Source organism: Notechis scutatus, chromosome 5 (genome assembly GCF_049901735.1).
Source record: "Notechis scutatus isolate UNSWTSFEM ecotype Mainland chromosome 5, rNotScu1.2, whole genome shotgun sequence".
Taxonomy (NCBI): domain Eukaryota; kingdom Metazoa; phylum Chordata; class Lepidosauria; order Squamata; family Elapidae; genus Notechis; species Notechis scutatus.
Window position 1 is genome coordinate 12,748,811 of NC_142013.1, and position 20,804 is coordinate 12,769,614.

A 20,804-nucleotide genomic window follows, 5' to 3' on the forward strand; every position below is an offset into this window, starting at 1 on the left:
GGAGAGAGAGAGGGAGGGAGGAGAGAGGGAGGGAGGGAGGGAGGGGGGGAGGAGGGGGAGGGAGGGAGAGAGGGGAGGGAGGAGAGAGAGGGAGGAGGGAGAGAGGGGAGGGAGGGAGGGAGAGAGAGAGAGGGGAGGGAGGAGAGAGAGGAGGGAGAGAGGGGAGGGAGGGAGGGAGAGAGGGGGGAGGAGAGAGAGAGGGAGGGAGGGAGAGAAGGGGGAGAGGGAGGGAGGGAGGGAGAGAGAGAGAGAGAGAGAGATCAGATTGCAGATCCAATTGCAGAACATGCCGTCTCTTATATGACTGTTCCCTAGGCAGCCGCTTTTCACTCTGTCTCCCAATGTCTTTCCCACGTACCATTACAGCTGCTGGGTCCCTACCTCTCAGAATACAGTATGATTCACCTGACATTGTTGTTTCCCTTTTTTTTCAACCCCTGTGCTCTCCACCCCACCTTCTTTATGGTGGGGTTTTTGGTGAAGTAGGACCAGATTCTAAACTTAGAAGCAACGAGGTTGCTGGTGCTTAGAGGAGGAATGGTCAGCCTGCTTGTCCATGAAGCTGACACATCAGCCAGAACCAATAAAAGGATGCTTTATGTCGCAGAAGACAGAAGGACCACTGCTGAGTTTAAAAACATATCCAAGCTTTTCCCATCTGAGTAAGATTTGCAGAACAAGAGAGGGAGCTAATGAAGGCTTAACAAAGAAAATAGTATCACGAGTGAGTGAAGGGTTTATTGGAAGTTGCTTTCAAAACATTTACAAAATGATTTTCCAGTGAACATAAATTCAGAGCAATAAGGAAATCGACATTTTCAAGAAAATGAGGGGGAAGAGAGCAGCAAGGGGTAAGTTTACAACAATAAACCATGCAAAAATATGCCAGACGAGGAATTAAGTTAAAAAGATAGCTATGATCATGGGGGATACCTGCCCACTGTTGACAGACTTCCATCCAAGCCAGCATTTTCCTGATGAAAGGCAGGTGACTTGCGCCACACAACCTATCAGCAACGCAACCTACTCAAAAACAAGATCCTACTTGATGTATTTTTCCATAAACTTTTTGTGAAATTCAGACCGCAGTGTGTCATTGACAAATCGTTTGTCTTTTTTCATCTCGTCTACACCTTTTGCGCAATTCTTGAAGACAACATCGTCATCCCACCTAAAAGAGGAAAGGAACACGTCAGAAGTGCTGCCAGAGACTTTGGTCCATGCTAAAATATTTCCCCTTTCTGGAAGTGATGAGTACAGAACCAAGAACCACCCTATGTTAACATGTGTAGGCTGAACTGAATGACAGGAATAGTGAACATCTGGCCAGATTAAAGACCAACCATCCCCAGAAACTTCATCTTGATTAAGAAGCTCTTGAGAGAAGGAAAAGCAGGAACAGCATGTTACAGAAAACAAAGAAGCAACTGAAAATCCTATGAAATCTGAGTCGTGTTAAAACAGGCTATCTAGAATGGAATAAAATAACTTGTGGGTGCTCCATTGCTGCAGGTTTTAAAGAAGACCTTGGACCACCGTTTGTCTGAAATGGTATAGGGCAGTGATGGCTAACCTTTCAATCGTCGCGTGCCGAAAGTGCACCCGTAATGCAATGCACGCACGCATGCATCCCCTCCACATGGGTATGCGACCACCGCACTCCCCCTGCACGCGTGACCCTCCACGCTCTCCCGCCTCCCACGAATGCGCGGCAGATACCTGACAATCAGCTGGCTGGCGGGAGGCGCGCGCTCATGTGCAGTGGAATTGAGCTGGGGCAATGGCTTGTGTCATGTATATGTAAATAACGTAGTTGGATTGACAATATATAAACCACAAATACATATGTTTGTAGCTTTAAGGAAAAATACTGTAATGTATTATGCTGTGTTCTGGTTGGTTAATTATGCTACAAGTTGCCATAAGAGGGAGCTATAGATCATGGTTTAATTCTCTTTCTTTTTTTCTTTTGCACTGATGATCTCTCTTGATACCTATACTTACCGACTATGGATCGATACTGACTAACCCTATTTATTTTGATATTCTGTTGATATCCAAGATTTGTTGTATTATGGTTTGATATTTGTCTGCTGTAAAAGACGTGAATCCGATAAGAAGACTTTATAAATGGATATTTCTGGACTGATAAAAAACATGTAAGACATGGACTGTTTATTGAACTGTGCTATTTCTTCAAGATGGCTCTGCGTGCGACTTCCAGCACACGTGCCATAGGTTTGCCATCATGGGTATAGGGTTTCCTGAATGAGCAGGGGATTGGACTAAAAGATTTCCAAGGTTCCTTCCAATTCTGTTACTCTGAATGCTGGTAACAAGGGCTATTTGGACAGGTAAAACAAAGGCCCAATGTTATAATTTTCCCCAGACAGCCCTGAATTTTATTTATATTATGGATCTTCCTAAACAGGAGTTTATGAATGCATATTTGAGTTGATTACAGAAACCCATACAGGCTGTCTTTGAGTTATGACCATGAAGGAACCTGCCCATTTTGGTTATAAGTCGTAATGGCTGTAAAACAGGCCGGTCAAACGACCCACCTGATTTTAATTATCATTTTTGCAGTCGTCGTTAAAGCAAATGTAGCAGTTATAAAGTGGAGTTTGTTAAGTGAACCTATGGTAAAACCAATTAAAAACGTAGTAAAATGTGATCAAATGGCATTGCAAATGGCTGTTTGCCAAGCATCCAATGTAAAGCCACATGACTGCAGTCCCAACCCCCCTCAAGAGTTGTAACTTCTAACCCGGGTAGGAATTAACCCACCGGTAGATACTTCACAATTGGTCTTAAGTGGAGGATTTACCACTATAGAAATAAGTAAAAAACTTAGCTATATCTTGCAAGCTCTAATCGGGAATCAGAAACAGGTTCCGAGAAGTAGACTCTAAGGATCTTTTGTGCAAGACCCACTTCTGTATATTAGGGAAGACATAATTTCAAAATGCGGATATGGCTTTCTTTCCCAATGGAAAGCCATGTAATATAAGTTAATTATCTGGGAATGGAGGAATTTAAACATGTGCCCTGATCCCTTTCTTATGTACATTTTAGGGATTTTTCTCTAGTTCTAGACTTCTATCTTTCAGAAGTTGCTCTGAGTCTAAGCCTGGGGAAATGCTGTCAATCCTAAAGATTTGGTAGAAACCAAGAGCCTGGATAAAATCAATTAAAGAGGAAACATTGCATCCCATGAGGGTTGAAAAATAAAACCCTAAAGCAACAATATTAAGAGTGTAGAAGTCAGTCGTCATCATCTTCTTTTAACAAACCCATAATCCCTTGCGGGGTGGAGTCTGGGCAACTGAATGGAGGTAGCAGAAGGTTTAATGGCCGGATGCCCTCCCTGTCGCCAATGTGGAGTTTTGTTCAGCAGAAAAAAATATCTGCCTCTACTTAGGATCGAACTCACAGCCTCCCGATTGTGAGGCGAGAGCTCTAGGCCACTGCACCACTCCCAAGCCTGTATAAATAAGTAGGGCTTTTAAAACAGTAAGAGAAAAAAGAAACCCATAACACTTTGGCCAATTAAGCTCACAGTAAGTGATGTGCAGAACTCACCGAGGAACGGTAGGTGCCAGAGAGTTCTGGCATGTTCTATTTCCTCCATGATGGATTTATTTCTGGACTGTCTATTCCTGTGTTGGCGAACCTATGCCACGTGTGCCAGAAGTGGCACGCAGAGCCATTTCCCCAGGCATGCGAGAGGTCACCCGGAAGAACTTCACTATGCATGTGCGCACGCCACCTGACAGCTGATTGTTGGGTATCTGGCGCGCATGCGCAGGGGGAAAGGGACGGTGTGCAGATGTGCGTGTGAGGGGATTGTGCGTGCTTGTGCAGATGCGCGGTGTGAGAGGGAGTCGTGCGTGCGAGGGGGGAATCGCACATGCATGCACAGATGCATAGCACGAGGGGGGAAAACCTGTGCATGAGGAGGGAGTTGCGCAGGGGCCCCCAACACGCATTGCCTTCTGGGTGCTGGTACTGGAGTGCGTGCAAGCAAGCACACGTGCAATTATCGGCACAAGAGCCGAAAAAGGTTAGCCACCACTGGTCTATTCTATGGTGGTTCAGTGTTTCTGCTAACACTGTCCAGTGTTGTACATCCTGGTTCACAGCCTCTCTTGCAAACAAGCTCTTGTTTATTTCCCTATGCTTTGAGCCTGGGGAAAGCATGAGGAAATAAACAGGAGGAACTTGAATTATACAGGAAGACAACCGTAGTTATATGTGTAACAGAGATCAAAAGGACCTTAAATTCCTGCTCTCCCCGCTTTATGATTTCCTCATAATAGTGGATTGAACAATTCAATTAAAATCCAATTTAATTGTTTTGGAATTATGACAATTCACAATCCAGTGGAAAAAAAGCTGAGAATCCATTTAATGCACCGTTAACATCTCCCTACCTTCGCTTCACTTTAAAATTTGTCTGAGGTTGTACTGGTCCCGTAAGGTTCAGCAAAGGGTTACCGCTCAGGATGTTTTCCATCCGTATCCTCTCCTCTTCAGCTTTCTGTTCTTGTTCCTGCCAAGAGAAAGAAAGGTGGGTTCCATGCTTTTATGAAAGCGAACTGTCTGTAAAAGTGGCCTCTTTCCTTTTCAGATCAGTGTAGAAGCAGCTAAAGATTCAGCCACAAGTCCTTTTGCGGTGCGTTCAAGTTTCTTTTTTTCTTTTTAATGTTTGTAGTGCCGGTTTTCCATTTCTGAAAGAAGCATATGCCAAATACAGGGCTGCAGCCAGAAGCTGCTTCTGAGGTTTTGGATTCATGTATCTAGGGGAAGCAGCTATATAAGTCCAAGGAATGAAAAGTTCACCTTCAGGCTAAAGCTCCTGTACTCTCCCACTGTGACCTTCAAAGAAGGACTTAATCACAGAGGTGTCAAGCTCAAGAGCCGTGGGCCAGATACGGCCCGCATGGTGCTTAGATCTGGCCTGTGGGGCCACCCTGGAAACAGCGAAGGACCAGCCCGCGGTGCCTCTGCCAGCAAAAAGGGAGCTCGGGAGGGTCACACGTGCCCCCCCAAGCTCTGTTTTCGTTGGCAGAGTGCTGCAGGAGGCCATTGCAGCTGAAAATGGAGCCTGGGAGGGCCTCACACGCCCCCCAATTTCCACTTTTACTGCCAGAGGACTGCATGTTACAGCCGAAAACAGAGCCCCGGAGGGCCGCATACCCCCCCAAGCTCCGTTTTCGCTGGCAGAGTGCTAGCAAAACATACTAGCAAAAGTGGACCTGCCCCAATTTGAAGTTTGCTGTCCTATCCTCACCCTGATCTTTTCTCAAAGCTCAATATTGCCAACTTGTTTAATCTCTGTTCACAGGCCTTCGTTTCTAATCTCCTGATTCTCCTTCTTGTCCTTCTCAGAACCTATTCCAGCGTGTCAGAATCCTTCCTCAAATGTTAAAAGTCCTTGCGGTGGGATCTGTCCAGTCCAGGGTGAAGTGGAATCCTGATTTTTTCAAGAAGTAATCTGCATGATTGCCAAACTGTAATGCTATTGACAAATCCTAAACATGCATATCATAATGGTCAGGTTATTTAAAACCATCCAAGAATGTCGCTCATAGCAAAACAGACCCAACGTTTTCAATTTTCAGGACACGTACAATAAAAATTGCAAGGGGGAATCATGGCAGGGAATTTGAAACGTCGGTCCTTGAGTGACAAGTTCAACTTTTAACCTTGGGTTTGCTTGGAAACAAAAATGGTTCGTGCTTATCCTCGGGATGAAACTGGAGAGCAAATACCACCTAATTTAGTCTGAGCCAGGTGGTAAAAGATTACACTACTTGCATCCTCCACAAATAGAGTGTAATCTGGAGAGTGGAGGCAGATCAAGCAAGCATAAATACCGTGTTTCTCATATAATAAGGCCGGGTCTTATTTTTTTTTTGAGCCACGAAAAAATGGCTAGGCTGTCTTTTCGGGGGTGACTTAATTTATTCCCCCTTGCATCTTTGGGTGGGTGGGTGGCGATGGCTTGGATGTTGACCTCGGCGTTGGTGGGGCACTTAGTATCGGGTCAACGCAGGCAGCACCATATCTGGGTGTGCAACAAAAGTACTTCCTAACAGCAAGCCCCCCACCATTCCTCCCATTTCGCATGTTTTAATATAGGCCTTAATTTGGGGGAGGGGCTTAATTTCATTTCATGCCTATAAAACATGCTGGGACTTCCTATTGGGGGAGGCCGTATTGTTGGAGAAACAGGGTATTAAGGTAAAAAGCCAATCGCACTAATTTAAAAAAATGTAATAGTTAAATTCAGGAAATCTGGAAATCCAGACCTTCCACTAGGTTTTTCTCAGGCCACTACAAGATTTGTGAAAAGAGACTTGCAAAAATTCTTTGCATGATAACCTGGTAAGAACTTAAACAGACCTGTACGTTTTATTCAGTGAAGTAACTAATGTATTGATATAGTTCTTACAATGTTTAATCTTAATGTTTTGATCAGTGTTTAATCACTTCATCTAAATGGAGCTATTCTATTTGATCCACTCCATAAACACTGTCTTATTAACAACAACTACAAGTAGAAGCCAGTACAACTAATGTCATTTACCTTAAGTTTGATCTTTTACTGTTTTCCAATATAATTTTGCCTTGCACTGCTTTCTGGATAAAAGGTAAACTTGATGTCTACATGCCCATAATTTTAATTTTAATAACCTACATGAGCTACATGTATTCATCTCCATCATCTCCCAGACAGGCATATTAGTTACCTCAGATATAGAGCGTACACATAAACAGAATTCAGGACAAGCATAACATTCCAGAAATGCTGAAGCTCAGCAGGAGATCATATGGCTTGGATATGGGAACATAACGGGGTTAAACCAGCCACAGAATGAATTTCAGGCTGCAAAATTGTGCAGGGCAGGCGGGGTAGGGAAGCTACTGCTCAACAGCTTAGAGAATAGCTGCCAATCAGAGCAAAAATGACTGTACTTGGTAAACCAGCTATCCAATGCAAGATAAGCAGTTTGATAAGTTCAAAGGAGTAACCAAAGAAGCATAGCAAACGGTCATAATTGAGGCTGTGTGGTGCTTTATATTTGATTTTTTTTAAAAGTGTTTTGGTGCACCGTGACTCAGAAACAGAAGCCCTGTTTGCAATTCTTTAATTCTCTCCTGAATCACAAATTTGTCCTCTGGTAGATAAAATGATGCAGCTGCTTGAAAGAGTGACAACAGGGGTACTCCCAAATGCTTCGAAGTATGTTTTTTAAGATTCAAACCCGGAGCAGACTGCACACCCCTAGTAATAATGAACTTATGCCCAACGTACAATGATCTAGCAATGGAATATTTTGATATTCCCTGGAATTCTGTAGAGATTCTCAGTCATCCAGGTCATGGTTGCTTTTTCAGGAGGTAACTGGACTTTCTTGTTTTTTCTTTTGAAGACATTTCGCTTCTCATCCAAGAAGCTTCTTCACCTCTGACTGGATAGTGGGAAACCAAAGGAATTATACTCCTGGCAGACAGCTAGTCATCTGCATTCTTTTAGAGAGTTGTTGAGGCCACTTGGAGGTTTATTTGTGTACTCGGGGTCACCTGAGTAGCGCTCCTGGTTCCTGTAGTTCCTGCTGCCTGCAAGGAATATAAATCCTTCCATTCCCCACTATCCTGTCAGAGCTGAATAAGCTTCTTGGATGAGAAGTGAAATGTCTTCAAAAGAAAAAAAAAACAAGAAAGTCCAGTTGCCTCCTGAAAAAGCACCTTTTGGTCTTCCCTGGAATGTTCCACTAGAAGGAACATTCCCAACAGTTCTGGAAAAAATGGCTTTTTCTTCCTTATATTCTGGAAAAGATTTCAGGTTGAGGTCCAGACCACATCTAGAAAATACCACACCACAGACAATTGATGCATTCTGGAAGAAAAAAATGAACATTCCTGGGAATATCCAAGTGAACTCTTCCGGCACTAAAGAATTTTGCACATCCCTCATCCAACCAAGCTACAGACCAGCCTTCTCCACCGTGGTGCCATCAGAGTCCAACTCCCACCATTCTTTGGCCAAGCTGGCTGGGCAAGATAGAAACTGCAATTCAGTTCATCTGGAAGATGCCTGACTGGAAACTTTACATTCAACAGCTTCTAGCAGCCTCTAGTGGTACTAAATGACTATTTCTAGAAATAATATTTGTATCCGGGAAGGACAAAATGTTCCAAATTCAAATCTTTCTGAATTGAAAGTTTTGCACATTCCTAGCTTATATGCAATGACTAGTTTGGTCCAATGTAGTGGACAAGACTTGATTGTTGGTACCTCTGGATTACCAAGAAATGATTTAAAACTGTTTATTTACATCAGAGGCCCAACAATTATCCGTGTGATCTGCTCCTTGGTGAACTGCCAGCTCTCTATTCTTGTTGGCAAACTGCTTTTATTAGCGAATTAGACCTTACTCTCTCCTAGCCAAGTTTCGCAACTATAAAATATGCTTTGGCTAGATTTTATTTCCATAAGCATCTTTTCTTTTATCAAGCAGCTTCTCACAAGTGAAACTGAAAATTATGCAGCTCTAAAACACCTGGCCATGAGTGGCTTCTTACGATTGCTTGGAAGAACGATTTACAGCTTACGGGATTTTTGAGAGGAAAATAATAGACTATAGCTGGTGTTCATCGCATCCTATCTCCATACCTTTTCCATCTCATAGAACTTAAATCATCCTCTTTTAACGACCCCGTAATCCCTTGCGGGGTGGAGTCTGGGCAACTGAATAGAGCCGAGTGTTTACTGGCCGGATGCCCTTCCTGTTGCCAATGAGGAGTATTTTTCCCCAGCAGATATATTCCCAGTGGGCCCAGGGAGAGAAATATATCTGCCTCTACTTAACTCACAGCCTCCTGATTGTGAGGCGAGATCTCCATCTCTAGGCCACCACACCACTCAGCCTCATAGAGCCTAAAGGTGCCCAGTTAATCAAATGCACACCCTCAAAGCTGACATCAGCCAGAACATAGAAAAATCAAGGAAACGGGGCAAGATTGGAAGATGTGGAGAGACCAGGCCCATAGAATTGCCAAGAGTAGGATACCATTACCGTCGATCAAATGCAATTCCAGCAGCAGAGGTATGAAAGAATTTCTCCCCAAACAAAAAAAGAATAATTTTCAATCAATACAAACAGTTCATGAAGGGACCGTTCGAAGTTACAACGGTGCTGAAAAAAAGGGATGTGACCATCTTTCACACTTATGACCACTGCAGCAGCACCCCCCCCCAAGGTCCCGTGATTTACATTGGGATGCTTGTGAAGTGGTTCCCATTTTTGTGACGGCTGCGGTGTCCCAGGCTACCTGATCGCCTTTTGTAACCTTCAGACAAGCCAAGTCAATGAGGAAGCCAGAGTCACTTAGCAACCACGTTACTAATGTTAACGACTGCAGTGATTCGCTCGACAAACGTAGCAAGAAGAGTCGTAAAGTGGGGCACAGCTCACTTAAGCAAATTTTTCACTCAGCAACGTAAATTTTGGGCTCAACGGTGGTCTTAAGTTGAGGGCTATCTCTAATGGTAGCCCTTAGAACAAGGGTGTCAAACTCAATTTCATTGAGGGCCACATCAGGGTTTTGTTTGACCTCCGGGGGGGGGCAGGGGGCGTGGCCAGGGTAGGCGTGGCCAGCTGGACGCCACTTATGTTGGGGGCACCTTTTGGTGGCCAAGTGCTAAGGAGGACTTCCCTCAGACTCTCCCTCACTCTCATTATAATCTTCCTTCCTTCCTTCCTTCCTTTCCTTCCTTCCTTCCTCCCTTCCTTCCTTTCCTTCCTTCCCTCCCTTCCTTCCCTCCTTCCCTTTCCTTCCTTCCTCCCTCCCTTCCCTTCCCTTCCTTCCTTCCCTTCCTTCCTTCCTTCCTTCCTTCCCTTCCTTCCTTCCTTCCTTCCCTCCTTCCTTCCTTCTCTCCTTTCCTCCCTCCCTCCCTCCCTCCTTCCCTTCCTTCCCTCCCTCCCTTCCTTCCTTTCCTTCCTTCCCACCCTCCCTCCCTCCCTCTTCATTTTCCTTTCTTCTCCTTCCACTCTTCCCTTATTTTTCCTTCTTTCTCTTTGCTTTTCCTCTTTCCCTTTCTCCTTTCCTGTACCTTCTTGGATACTCAAATGCAAAAGGGGAAACATTTCTTCTTCTGAGTTTGTTTTGACAGCCCTCTGCCAGTGAAAACGGAGCTCAGGGTTTGCCTTGTGTTGGGACACCCCTGCCCTAGAAGGTGGTTATCGATCAGGTACCTATCTTCATTTTGTCACGTCACCAACACATTTAAACCATGCGTTTACCTTCCGGGCTTGTTCTTCAGCTCGTTCCTTTTTGATCTTTTCCAGCTCAGCTAACAGAGCAGCTGTGTCGTCGTCACTCTCTTCATCGTAATCTTCATCCTCCTCCTCCTCTTCCTACAAATGGAGCGAAACCAGGAAGACCGTTCATTTTGTGCCCAAGAGGAGTGTGCAATGCTTCAGATTCCATCCCGGAAAGGGACGCTGGGCTGCACAGAGACCCAAACACACCCCTTCCCTAACCACGGATCGAATTAAGCCTGCTGGTTCCCAAGACGTGGCTGCCTTTAAAATCAGACAGGCGCTTGCTTCCCTTGTGCTCTGATGCACCTTTTCCCATTTATTTATTTTTAATTAAGTTTCTTTATTTTATTTTTAAGTATGTGTAACAATACATGAACAGTGTGGCATCTGGGCATCATTAATTTGGGTACCAAATAATAGTGATGAGATTAACAATTTTGATAGCCTTAATTACATTAATCATACTCACATCATTGTAATGATATTGTACACAATATAATCATCTTCTGGTCCTTTCATCTACCTATTGATTGTAGCATTTTATATAGAAATATGCATAATTATATTTCCCCCCCCTTCCTAATTTCTACCTCTATTCTATATCTTAATATCACAAATCTTATATTGGTAGGCACTCTATTTCTATCCTTTATCTCTTGTCCATTTTAATATTTCAGTTATTGTTAATTTTCTTTTTTTCCTTTGGCATGTTTTCCACATCATTATAACAACATTATCAATATTACAATTAACATTGTTAACGTTATATTTCCAATTTATTTCTGAAATGCACACTACCTCTTGCTAGCATAATTTTTTTCATTCCAGTACCCTGTGTCATATCATAAATCAGGTATATATAATACACTTATCAAGCAACTAATTAAACAAACTTGTACCTATGACAAAGGTGTACATTTATTCAATTTGCAATTTCCACTTTTCCAATCAAGATTGTACCAAGCGTGCATACGTTGCAGTTTTAAAATTTTACCTCAGAAATCATCACTCACCAAAGATTTCTTTTGGCTCTGATTCCTCCTAACTGAACATGAAAATTTTCAAGTGAAATGTATTTGGGGGGTGGGGTGAGGGGAAGGGATCATGTATGCAACCTTGAGATCATTTTTAAGTTGCCATATTTTCAATTCATCTCTGTTATCAATCATCTTAGGTGTTCTGACCCAAGCCTCGTTCCAAGCAAACAAACCCCACCAAACGGAGATAAAAGCAAAACCTTTTTAATGCTTCTCTGTGAATTCCATTCATTCACAGTAAAACACTATTAAAAACTAATTGTCCCAGATAAGAACAAGCCTTGCCAAGGTTGTGCAAGGCTGTCAAGAACACTAGATTAAATTGCAAGGAAATAATCAAAACCAAAAGTCTCCAAACACAAACCAGGATAGTCCGAACTTCCACAAGACTTGAAGTGCAAGAACTTCTTTGCTTCCTGCAAAGAATCCCACCTCTGAGGGCTGGCTTTTATCCCTTAAGGGAGGGGCCATCATCTTGCAGCCTTACTCCCGAGTCGCCCGTGCTGCTGCAGCTGCTCTTTCCTTCGAGCAGCCCTATACGCACACACACTGGGCACAGGCTCCTCGGGGACCTCTTCATCACTGCTGCCAGCCTCCATAAGCTCTGAAGGCAGCACTCCACTTTCTGATAGTCCTGGCCTCATCCCTGCATCACACGCAGGCCCCTCATCCAAGTCCTCGCTCTCTGAGACCTCAGCCGTCCGTTCCTGCTGCCGGCGAACCACAACATTAGGTTCCATCACAACGGATATTATTTAATCCTAAAGCCTGAGTCTCTAATAAGCCCATGGCACCTCCCTGGTGCATGTCAGGATTTACACTCTATCTGATTTTAGATTATTATTAGATTGATTTCATTGAAGCAAAAATACATGGAAACCAGCATACTGCAATGTATTCACTTCAAACAATTTTAATGGTTCTGCATTAAAAATGCAGGAAAAAAACGTTTTAGAAAATGAAAACGAAGGAAGTCAAAACCCAGTGCTTTGTCACGTGTGTGGAAAAAAACAACAACAGAAGTTGAGATCATAAAGAGAGTTATGGGATATTATAAGGAGTTTTGCTGTCCAATAAATGGGTGTTTAGTGACTGGCCACACCCTCTGGTGCAGCTGTTTCGGGGGAGCACGTTTAACATGAAAGCTGGCTGGGAGATCTTGGGCTGGTCACTGTCTCTTAGCCCAACCCACCTCACAGAAAAATAGGAGAGGAAGGAGATTTAGATATGTTCACCGCCTTGACTTGTTTATAAAAATAACAAAGGCGGGATATAAATGAAATAAATATTCTCAAAATTTCAAAAGTGCTTGTCAGTTTAAAAAAAAGATTTGGCAACTAAACGGATGTTTAAGATTCCCAAAATTTAAGAAGGAAGATGCCAGATCCATCATTGTGCCTCATGCCATTAATGCCATTAGGCTTGTGGGGCAAGAGGGGATGGCAAGTTAGGGATGTGCTGTTCGCTTGGAAATTTGGGAGGGGGCCTATCTTTGCAGACGGGATGGACTTCTTTCCAGCTGGTTTTCGCCAGGTTGCAAGGCCATTGTGCCCTGAGTGTGAACTGTTATCTGCCTAACACCTCAGCTTTCTCAAAATATCTTCTCAGCATCGCAGTAGGGGGTTGGGACTAGGGGTAATTGACAGAATTGCTTTATGCTTTGTGCAGAATCTTCAGATGCCATCTGACTTTACTGCATCCAGTTTTTCTCAGTAAAAATTCTTTTGATTCAACTCAGTGGATTCAAGAGTCTTGCTTTCCATAGGGGCCAGCTGCCCCCACTGAACAGAAGAGCTCTATGGTTTGCAATACCTGTAAAGATTCCCATTCCAACCATTCCAACATTTTAACATCCAAGAGCTCATATCTCTACATTAATCCAGTTTGAGGAAAGAGCACTCCGTTTTGTAAATTACAGTGGCAATGGTTATGATAATTTTTTTTGATTTCACAGAAAACCCTGTGCCTCACAGTCAATTTTAAAAACTCGAGGTCCACTGAATCTTCCTTTCTTACAACTGAGTGGCAGCAGACTCAATCTTGAGTCAAAAATTTTATCAGGACAGAAGTGATGACCTTAATCCTTATCTGACCTGGACTGCACTAACAGTCACAGCAGAGGAGCTATGAGTGGATCAAGATGGACCGCGATGGACCTGCTAAGTGCCCAAACTGTCTGAGGTAACATACGTCAGTCAAAGGATCATCTGCATCCAGGTTAGCGGCGGGGATTTGATCCAGTCGAGGTTTCTTTGAGACTGAAGAGGAAGTCGTGTGTTCTGGGAAAGAAACAAAAAAAAGAACTTATAAGCAAACAGCAATGAAAGAAAAGTGATTACCACAGAAAATGAAGCTGACAGGTTTTAAAAAATGTTACTAGTTCACACCGATGTTTCAGTATATTTAAGTTGTATTACAGCTTCTCTAACTGGGAAAAAGACGAGGCAGAGGAAGGTGCCAAGGCTCTCAGTGATTTTTGCCGGTACGCCTATAAACAGCCTTTAAAGGAAATAAATTAACTGTATACCTTTTTTTCATCTATAGTGACAAGTTGTCGAGTGGCCTTATACGGGGTGGCCTTCAAAAATTTTAGCAAAGGGTTCTCTACCCAGTTGCTGGGTGGGCGTGGCCCTGGTGGGTGTGGCCTAGTCGGCCTCCTGCATCATGGTGTGTGGGGGGGGGGCGTTTTTGCCTTCCCTGGGCTCCGGGGGCTTCCTTCAAGCCTCCAGGAGGGCGAAACCAGTCTCCTTGGGCTCCAGAGGCTCTCTGGAAGGCAGAAACGGACCTATTTCTGGCTTTCCCGAACTTCCGGGAGGCCCATTTTTCACCCTCCCTGAGCCTCTGCACGCGCCCTGCACTTACCTGGCTCCAAAACAGGCTGTGTGGGGACTTCTGGGAGGGGTGGGGCGGGGTGGGTGGGGCCAGCCAGGAGTGGGATTTGGGGGTTCTCTGAACTGCACAGAATCTTAACTAGGGCCCCTCCCGAACCCCTGCGAACCCCCAGCAGCCCACCCCTGGCCTTATATTAAGTAATTACATCTCATGGAATAGTTTCAAAATTTACTCGAATGAACCCCTTTTGAGCTTCCTGGGCCTACATTCGATCCAGGGCTATCGCCACAGAGGCTGATCAACCGCACAAAACCATTTCTTTGCTATGATGGTGGCACAAACCTCGCGCTGGCCTGTCTCGGTTCTTCTCTCTCACTGCCACTCTCTCCCTCTCCTCCAGTTCCCTCCTGAAGTCACGGTTGCGCACCTCTTCAGGGGCATCCTGAGTGGTTTGCCTGAAAGAAGCAGCACATTAAGGAGGCGAGTCAAGAAAACGAAGGGGGATGCAGCACAGCGGGCAAGAGAGTGAAATGAAGAAGTGGGGAAGTGCAAAGCAGCACGATCTGCCCTTGGGAAAGTTTCCATCAGCCATTTTCTATTTTGGAACATAAAAACTTCTGAAAGTCTGTAGAGATTCTCAGTCATCCAGGTCATGGTTGTCCCAAAGGTGCTTTTTCAGGAGGCAACGGAATGGTGTGGGATGGAGTGAGAGTAGGAATAGATTTCCGGGGAGAGGGGGGGAAATGCAGACTACAGGAACCAGGACTACTCCTCGGGTGACCCTGAGGACACAGATAAACCTCCAAGTGGTTCAACGACCCTCTAAAAGGATGCAAATGACCAGCTGTCTGCAAGGAATATAAATCCTTCTGTTCCCCCCTATCCTTTCAGAACTGAAGAAGCTTTTTGGATGAGAAGCGAAATGCCTTCGAAAGAAAAAAACAAGAGAGTCCAGTTGCCTCCTGAAAAAGCACCTTTGGGAAAAACTTCTGAAATTAATAAATCTCTCCAAATCAGCTTCTTCCTCACATTCACTGTTGAAATGCGGTCTAAGTGGGGCTCCATGGAAGACTATTTGGAAATGTCACCTTATTCAACACCTAGCTACCCATGTAATTTATCTAAATTTGCCCAGGTAACGCTATTACTCTAGGGATTGTACTGGGTGCCAGTCAACTTCCAAGGGGCTAGTTATAATCTTTAAAATCCTATATGGCTCAGGGCCTTGATATCTTCAAAACCAGCCCCTCCAAAATGGAGCTGCCATCCAGTAAGATTAGAGAAAGAAGATCTATTGAGCATCTTGTCCCTTGAGGAGTTCTATTCCAGGGATCCTGTAGTCAGGTTATTGCAATGTTGACCTTTCCCTTTGGGGGAACATTTTGCCCCTATATACATGGTGATATTATCGATATTATCTAACGGATGGATTTCCATGGAGCTCTGAAAATGTGATTCTTTGACAAAGCATCTGGGGACATAAAGTTTGTGCCCTCTGCATAGTGCCATTGTTATGATGTTGTGCTTGTTCTTGGCTGTGTTTTGTTTAAGTTGCCTGCTTCTCTTCTACTGGTATACTTCTCAGAGTGGATTGGAATAAAGTAACTTATCAATCGTCAAAAATAAATAAATAGTCTACACGAAAAACAGAATGGTGAAGGAACGGACCGTGTTGTTTTGTACATAATGAAAAACAAATTCTCATTTCAAAACTTATTTTCTTATGTCAGCTAAAGACGGCTTGTTTCATCTAATACATATTTAACCAGTTTTTCAGTACCCAAACTGAAAAATTTATAAACTTATACAAGCCAAACTCTATACTTCAATATACCTCTGTATGATCCTTGCGTACTTTATAGTGGAAAGGGGAGCCTGGTGTTAAGTCGAATTAGGATTGCAATTGGAGAAGTCTCCCTAAGCTGAATTTGAATCCTAGTGATGACATGAAGATGATGACCATCAACAATGTGGATGCTCTCAGTTAGTGGCGATGTTGCACCATTGGAAGACCTTAAGGACCAAATTAAGGATAGACCATTATGGGGGGAAAAATCTGGTAGCTAACAAGTGACACCACATAATCAATCAACCTAGTTGGCTGTATTGATACCACAGGGTTAACGTGCTGAATTAAAGGTTCAGTGTTTTTGCATCGTATTAATTTAAACTTTGGTTAGGTTTTACTGATGTATTGATGGGGTTCCAAAAATGAAGAACAAATTGACCGTATTTTGTGGTCAATGGGGACACTAAGAATCAAAACTCACTTGATGGCACATAAGCAATTACATGAAGATATGAGCTGGTTGTGACCCACTGGAGATGATAAATTCATAGATCTCCAGATGCACCAAGACTTCCCTTAAACAGAATACTTTCATTGGTCAAGTGTGGTTAGGACAAAGAAGGAATTTGTCTCCAGTACAAATGATGACTAAACTGCAATGACAATACATTAGATGCCAGAAACAAAACAAACGGCGGACATTCCTTTTTCAGGCAAAATAAAGCCTACTGCCGAAATCAATTCCCAACAACCACCACCACAAAAACTTGGCCTTTACCTATATTTAATTTTCGTATGAGAAGGAAGATCCCTGCTCGAATACTGCTTGGAGAGCTGACTTAGGTCCCCTTCTCCTTTTCCTCTTCCGCCTCTTGCGGGTTCAAAGGTTGGTCGAGCAGCGGTAGTCATCTTACAAGCATGGGATCAAACTTACACCATGGATTAAAACCTGTAACAGTAAAACAAAAACAAAGCCTGTTCAATACATCTTATTCAAGGAAACGGTCTCTGTTACAGTTGCAGCCCCAATGTTATGTGTCTTCATTGCTTAGCAAGCTATATTGAATTCAAGAGGTTTGGTGGTTATGAAGCCAACACAGAATGGCAGCTTTAAGCAGAGGTGTTTCTTCATTCTACTACTGCATCTCAAAAGTCCTAATGATGTATCTACATACATTGATATATCTACATAGCAAAAGAATATATAGTATTCTTTCTAATTTCCAAAGATTAAAGTGGAAAAATGTGGGCAGATACAGAGCCAAAAAGTATTTTTAATATGAAATTCACTTCTATTCTTTGGAAGTCTTCGGAGGTTTCCTAAAAATGACTGTAAAGGATGATAAACAGGAAGACTTATTTTTATTCTTACATCAAAGCCTCTATTAGAATTGCAAATGTATTTGGTTCTTTCAGTTTTTGTTCTTTCTGTACCGTGTCTTTGATAGCCTTGAGATTTTCTGTCATGAACCATTCAGGATAAAATTAAGGAAAACCTTGTCTACACTATCTTGGATGCACAGAGGGTAGGTGAGTTTAGATGAAATAAAGTTATGTTAAAAACTACTTTTCATAATTCAATGGCTATGAAGTAAAATCTGCATATAAATCTAAAAGAAATCTTTCTTTGCTTTTTGCATTTGCTGAAACCAGTGCGTACTTAAAAACACAACAGGAACAACTATTCGCTATCAGAGGCTTTGATTTTGTTCCGTAGTTAGAGCTGTTAGACATACAGTATGCTAGTGAAACAATTTCCTTAAAGAAAAGCATGTTTTAGCAGCCAACTGGCAATGAGGTATTATTATCCTTATCTTTAGGTGAAATGGACAGCAAACAAATTTAATAAATTATCACTAGTTTATTTTTTAAAATACAGAATAAACATTTTCACATATTTCTTGTAAAGAAAAGGTATTATGTTTAAGATTTCTTGATGTTCTTCAATCCTAAATAAGCTCCATACACTTGTGCAATATCAGATTACTTCCTTCAATACTTATCATTCATTTAGGCATTTCCCTACCCATCTTATTACCAAGGCAGCAAATAATTGAATTGACAAGTTTTTATTATCAAGTTATAGATCTGTTGTTGGAAGCTACCAAACACAATATAACTCATTTTTCCCTCTATGATAATAAAACATGACTTCGATTGTAACATTTACATTATTGTAATTAAGTTAGACTACAATTACTTCCTTGTATCACATACCTACATCATAAACAGACCACTTTAATTTCAAAGAATTGAATTGATCTTAGCTAAAGATAAAGGTTTCCCTGTCCAGTTGTGTCAGACACTAGGCCACAGTGCTCATCTCCATTTCTTGGCTGAGGGAGCAAGTGCTGTCTGAAGATATTTTCCATAGTCACGTGGCCAGCATGCCTATATGCCAAAGTTTCCCAGAACACTATTACTTTCCCACCAAAGTGGTACCTATTTATCTACTTGCACTTTCCAACCACTAGGTGGGCAGGAGTCCTGTTGGTGGCTCTCGGGTCTTGAACCCGAGTTGTCAGCTTCAATTAACAAGCTTGGTGTCTTTAACTACAAAGCCATTGCGCTCCGTTCTGGATAGTTTTGTATAGTAGTTGTAATAGTTGTAATTATTACAATCACAATACAAATCTATCCAGCGCTATTTTTAAACACCACAATCTGATGCCATCATTTGAACTGGGGTGGAAACGTAATCACAAAACAGCCTCCAAGAGAGAAAGTTCCTGATTCTAATCCAGCGTTCCCCAACTTTCCCCAAGAGATGGGACTTCAACTCCCAGAATTCTCATCAACAACCAGGCCAGTTAAGGAATTGTGGGGGTTGAAGTCAAGCTATTCTCCAAAGCAGCTGAGGGCAGGACAAGAAGCAATGGGTGGAAACTAATCAAAGAGAGAAGCAACCTAAAACTAAGGAGAAATTTCCTGACAGTTAGAACAGTTAATCAGTGAACTGTCTTCCCTCCAGAAGTTGTGAATGCTGGAAGTTTTAAAGAAGAGATTAGATAACCATTTGTCTAAAGTGGTGTAAGGTTTCTTGCCTAAGCAGGGGGTTGGACTAGAAGACCTCCAAGGTCCCTTCCAATTCTGTTATTCTAAGTTTAGTTTAGTTTATTGTCATGGCACATCGTACAATGAAATTAAATGCCGTCTTCAGTGTACATTAGAACTATAAAAATAAAACACAAACACACATCCTTCATATTCTATATACAATTGAACTGAAAACCCCTGATATTGCATTAATATTGCACTATACAGTAGGATTCAACAGAGTTACTGCCCTGGGATAGAAGCTGTTTTTTCAGCCTATTTGTCCTTGTTTTTATTATCCTGTACGTCTGCCAGATGGTAATAGTTTGAGAGAGAAAAACGGAGCCCAGGATCAGCAAAAGTCCACACATCTGGAGGTGACGCAGGAGGAGGAAAACCCTAATCTCACCTGTATACCTCACCTGATACCTCTGTAAGGGAAAGCTTCAGATCCACATTAGACTAACTCCGTTATTCCCTCTGAATTCAGTCTCCGAAAAGGTCACCTTGGCTCTTGAAAACATAAGGCGGATTCATGCAGTTTCTTAGGTAGGAGAACCTCGATAGTTTGCCAATGTGGCACTTTGAAGTCCCAGTCTATCCTCCAGCTCTGGGATTTCCTGGTGGTCTCCCATCCAAGCAATAGCCATCCTCAATTTTTTTTTCAAGCTCAACTGGAGATTGAACCCCCAGACATGTCCTGTAGTGTAAGGCAGGGGTCTCCAACCTTGGCAATTTTAAGCTCGGAGGACTTCAACTCCCAGAATTCCCCAGCCAGCTGGCTAGGGAATTCTGGGAGTTGAAGTCCTCCAGGCTTAAAGTTGCCAAAGTTGGAGACCCCTGGTGTAAGGCACATCAATACAGTTACTATGGATCGTACATGGAGACTGAGAAAAAGCTTCAGCCCTCGGCTCAAAGGCCTTTCTCCTTTTGCAAGAAGTGGGGGGGGGGGGTTTAGAGAGAATAGGCTTGCCGGTCTACCTTACAGGGTTGTCGTATCAATAGATTCTGCAACCCAGGATTGCTTGAAAGCTCTGTAACACGTAAAAATATATGTATATATATATATCCCCCTCACAACATTTGTATCATAATTAATTCTACCTGCTGTAATGACTGGTTTAAATGGAGCAGCTTCCGGCTTCTTGAAGCACATACGGGATCCAACCATGTAGCTCGACCCAAGGCTCTCGGTAACCGCCGCACGGCTAGGCCCGCCCCGCCATTATTCCTCCCACCGCACACGAAATCATAGAGAAACAACTCTTAATGTAGAGTTCTATAATAAAGGAAGAGGCTAGAGTGGCTCAATCGCTAAGCTTCCGGTAGAATATGATCAGGATTGGTCGGTTGGCTTCCCGGGAGGCGGGACATAATTGCGACGCTCTTTGCCGGATCTTTCTCGACCCCATTGCAAAGAGAAAGGTGCCGTAGTTCAGTTTCAGTCCGGAAGTGCGTGCAAAGAGTTAAAAGTAGAGCAAAACCAACATGCTACTTCTGGTTTAAAGTTCGTGGGAAAAACAAGCACACGAACGAGCCTCGTCCCACATCGAAAGAGTATCGAATCCACCTGTTCAAAATACTGTAGCACATTTTAAAGTAAGCAAGGGATTGAACTTGATGGCCTTTCCAAACTATCGCTAAGCATGTCATAGAGACAGAACCAATTAAAAATAGTTATGATAAAATGTATAATTGCAGGTATTTCAATTAGGCACAATCCTAGTACAATCCCACTAAACAAAAATGCAACAATTTACTAACATATATATT

At 42.9% G+C, this 20,804-nt stretch overlaps 1 protein-coding gene across 1 annotated transcript; it reads right to left on the minus strand.

Moving 5' to 3' along the window:
- Window positions 1-722: 722 nt before the first annotated feature.
- CWC15 (CWC15 spliceosome associated protein) lies at window positions 723-20,317 on the minus strand. Its single transcript, XM_026675594.2, has 7 exons — window positions 20,136-20,317; window positions 16,774-16,944; window positions 14,549-14,661; window positions 13,565-13,653; window positions 10,317-10,430; window positions 4,437-4,555; window positions 723-1,171 (listed from the first exon to the last, which is right to left on the minus strand). Exons 2-7 carry the CDS (start codon window positions 16,902-16,904, stop codon window positions 1,042-1,044), a joined length of 696 nt encoding a protein of 231 aa, XP_026531379.1. The 5' UTR covers window positions 16,905-16,944; window positions 20,136-20,317; the 3' UTR covers window positions 723-1,041.
- Window positions 20,318-20,804: the final 487 nt, after the last annotated feature.